The 2,925-nt window shown below is 56.2% G+C and overlaps 2 protein-coding genes across 2 annotated transcripts; both read left to right on the top strand.

Annotated features, from left to right (window-relative positions):
• Positions 1 to 559: 559 nt before the first annotated feature.
• Positions 560 to 1,491, top strand: DICSQDRAFT_129833 (uncharacterized protein; the record flags this gene model as incomplete). Its single annotated transcript, XM_007370328.1, has 2 exons — positions 560 to 873; positions 948 to 1,491. The coding sequence occupies 2 exons, from the start codon at positions 560 to 562 to the stop codon at positions 1,489 to 1,491; spliced, it is 858 nt and encodes a 285-aa protein (XP_007370390.1).
• Positions 1,492 to 2,049: 558 nt separating this feature from the next.
• On the top strand, positions 2,050 to 2,353 carry DICSQDRAFT_174487 (uncharacterized protein; the record flags this gene model as incomplete). Its single annotated transcript, XM_007370329.1, has 2 exons — positions 2,050 to 2,209; positions 2,301 to 2,353. The coding sequence occupies 2 exons, from the start codon at positions 2,050 to 2,052 to the stop codon at positions 2,351 to 2,353; spliced, it is 213 nt and encodes a 70-aa protein (XP_007370391.1).
• Positions 2,354 to 2,925: the final 572 nt, after the last annotated feature.

Consider the following 2,925-nt stretch of genomic DNA (forward strand, 5'->3'; position numbering starts at 1 on the left):
CGCAGCTTTCCTTCCGCCGATGGGGCACGGCTCAGCTCGCTGCCACCTCCTAGTCTCTGCCTTGGCCTGTGCTTCACTATATCAGCATCTTAACTGCTTCTTGTTGCCAAGGTGTGTTGCTACCCTACTCGCTCGACTGCCATCCTTGCCTGGGTTCCCTAGAACGATCGTCCCGCTGCCTCGAATCGTGTTGATGAAACATCTTCCTTGCATGATGTCGGATCACACAAATGCTCGTAGGGTTGCCTGGTAAGGGCTGGAGCTTCCAGTAGTATGGATACAGCACGACTGTCTTTTGAAGTGCCTCGTCGTATCGGGCATATGAATCTGGATCTCGGTATGTAATCTCATGCTTGATACGCCTCATCCTAGCACGACGAGGCGTAGAGCGCTACCCGGTTCGACGAGGCGTAAAGCGTTACCAGTTGCTGACATACAGCTTTTTTGGACACACACAGGTGCATCATGAGGATTTCGTTGCTGCATAAAAGCCGACTTGTAGCGACCCTGGTGCTCTTCAACACACACCACTACCATCCTCTCTCCAATACCGTCCACGATGGACAACTACGAGCATCCAACGACCAAGCAACTTCGCTTTGCATCCGAGCCCGAAGTGCATGAGTACACACCTCCCACTTCGCCTAGGTCCGCATTGGCTGCTCTCGGCCAGACCCACACGAACAACGCGTACGTTCCCGCTTCCAACTTCGTTACCATTGAGATCCTTATCAACGTCGTCCCTAGCACGCAACTCATTCCTACCAACCCTGTCTTCGGACATGGGCACCCATACGTGGCTCAGCCTCCAGGCTACATGTTCGTGGCGTCGAACGGAGACCCTATGACAAGCATGGCGGGGATGCCTATCGGGTATGTCATTCACTCATGGCTTATCCAGCCTCTCCTTTCACTTGTGATTTCTTGCTTACCGTGTCAAACATCAGGACCAGCAGAAACACGTACGCTGGTGTCGAACAGGGCGCGCTCGTCGGGACCGGCGGAAACACGTACGCCGGCACCGCACAAGCTCTCCCCACACCTGCGATCCACAGCGTCCTCGAGCACTTCCCACTCAAGTGGGATGTGCGGACGACGCAAGGACCGCGAGGCCTCCCCGTCCAGCTTTCGAGCCAGCATGCGTTGGGCCCTGGCATGTCCTCCTGCATACTGCGCTTTTCCGCTCCACGCCGGCGCGAATTCAGGAAGACGGTCTGGGGCACCCAAGCCCTCACCGTCGGGGACGTCCTGAAGGCGATACACGAAGCCTTGTACGAGCCTCTCCATCCAGGCGATAACGGCGTGCTCACCGCAGCGCTGGCTGCGCGTGAGCATCGCACGCTGCGTCGGGATGCTGACCAGCTGTACATGGTGGACTTGTATCCCGTCGCCGGCGGGAGCCCGCCCGAGCTGTGTTTCCTCGGACTCCGATGGAGTTCGTCGGGGCGCGAGCTCGTGGTGCATCTTGGGCCTGCAGCTCGGGTCGTATGAGGTTCGTCGTTTAGGGCAATGAGCTACGAGTGCATCCTCGCTGACTTCTATCTTTAGCGCACCTAGCTTCCCCCGCATACCAGCGCCAGCCCGGCTGCTATGTATCATAGGACCCCAGCACTTGTATTTCTACCACAAGGCATCAGCGCCAGACGTGTATCTGCCAGAGCACCGAGAGACAACAGACATGAGTGCATAATGGCACACAATTTATGTTCGATCTCCCATCCATGTGTGATTTATGTCAGCATTCGCGCGAAGCACGTTTCTGGACATTCTGTCTAGGCGGAAAATCGCAAGGGGAGCCGGCGAAGTCTAGAGATGGCATCATGAAGTTGACTTAAATGGATATTTCAGGTGGGCTGCTGGGCACCCGAGGGCGGTTGTTGCCCCTTGGAGAAGCGCCCATCAAATGGGTTCTATTGATCGAGGGCGCGAGCCCAGGTAGTATATATACACAGGGCTTCGGCTAAGAAAAGCGTGTCCCCACAATGCCAATCCTCCTTTCCTCTCAGAGATCCTCGTTTAACAACGTAAGCCAGATTTTGGACCAACACGATGTCCCTGGGTACCGATCCTGCAGTGTGCGTCATTATTGAGATCCTTGGACCCAGGCAATCTACTGAAGACATCACGCCAACATCGGGCCGCATAGCATGGGACACCGTCTCGCAGCTGAGGCTCAAGGCGCTCGGTACTCTGCTGATGGAGCTGGTCAGTATGTCGGTCAAGTAGGGGATGTTCATGGGCGGCTAGAACGCTACGGCAGGAGAGAAGCTGCGCTGCGCAGTGACTGAGGGGGAAGATAGATGGCGAGATCGACTTCGCCAACTGCGCTCTCACCGGCCGTGCAGAATCATAATCGGCGGCGTATGAGCGCCAGTGAGTAAGGGCGGCCAAGCACGTTGGAACGAACGGTGATTCCGAGCAGTCGGCATCAGCAAAACTGTAAATATCTCTTCCAGGATTGCGGTTGGGGCATGAAGCGCGGAATGCGGTGCGAGCTGGCGCCGACGCCCAATATGGGAGCCATAGGGGCCTGCCCGTACCATACTTGCAATACCGCGCCAGACTTGGGCAAAGGTCGCAAGACCGCGCAACAATCCGCCAGAGGCACGCGATCGTGCAAGACCGTGCAAGACTGTACGGTACATTTGTATAGATACTAGAAACACCATGAGTTATAATGTCAATCGCATGTCGCTGCCACTCAGGTCTCTGCGTTGATGCCGAGCTGATCGCCCTCGCGCTTCAGGCTACCCTTCATCCCATCCTTTCCAAACATGCTCGACCACTCATTTCTCCGCCTCCGAGTCATCGTATCTTGCCCGAAGTCTCACCTAGATGCAGCCCCGATGTCGAAATAGCGTATGCCACCCCACGCCCTGTGTTGCTACCGGCGTCCGTGCAGCTTGTCTTCTGGCCAAGCATCAT

This window comes from Dichomitus squalens (assembly GCF_000275845.1).
Source record: "Dichomitus squalens LYAD-421 SS1 unplaced genomic scaffold DICSQscaffold_65, whole genome shotgun sequence".
In the NCBI taxonomy this organism is placed as follows: domain Eukaryota; kingdom Fungi; phylum Basidiomycota; class Agaricomycetes; order Polyporales; family Polyporaceae; genus Dichomitus; species Dichomitus squalens.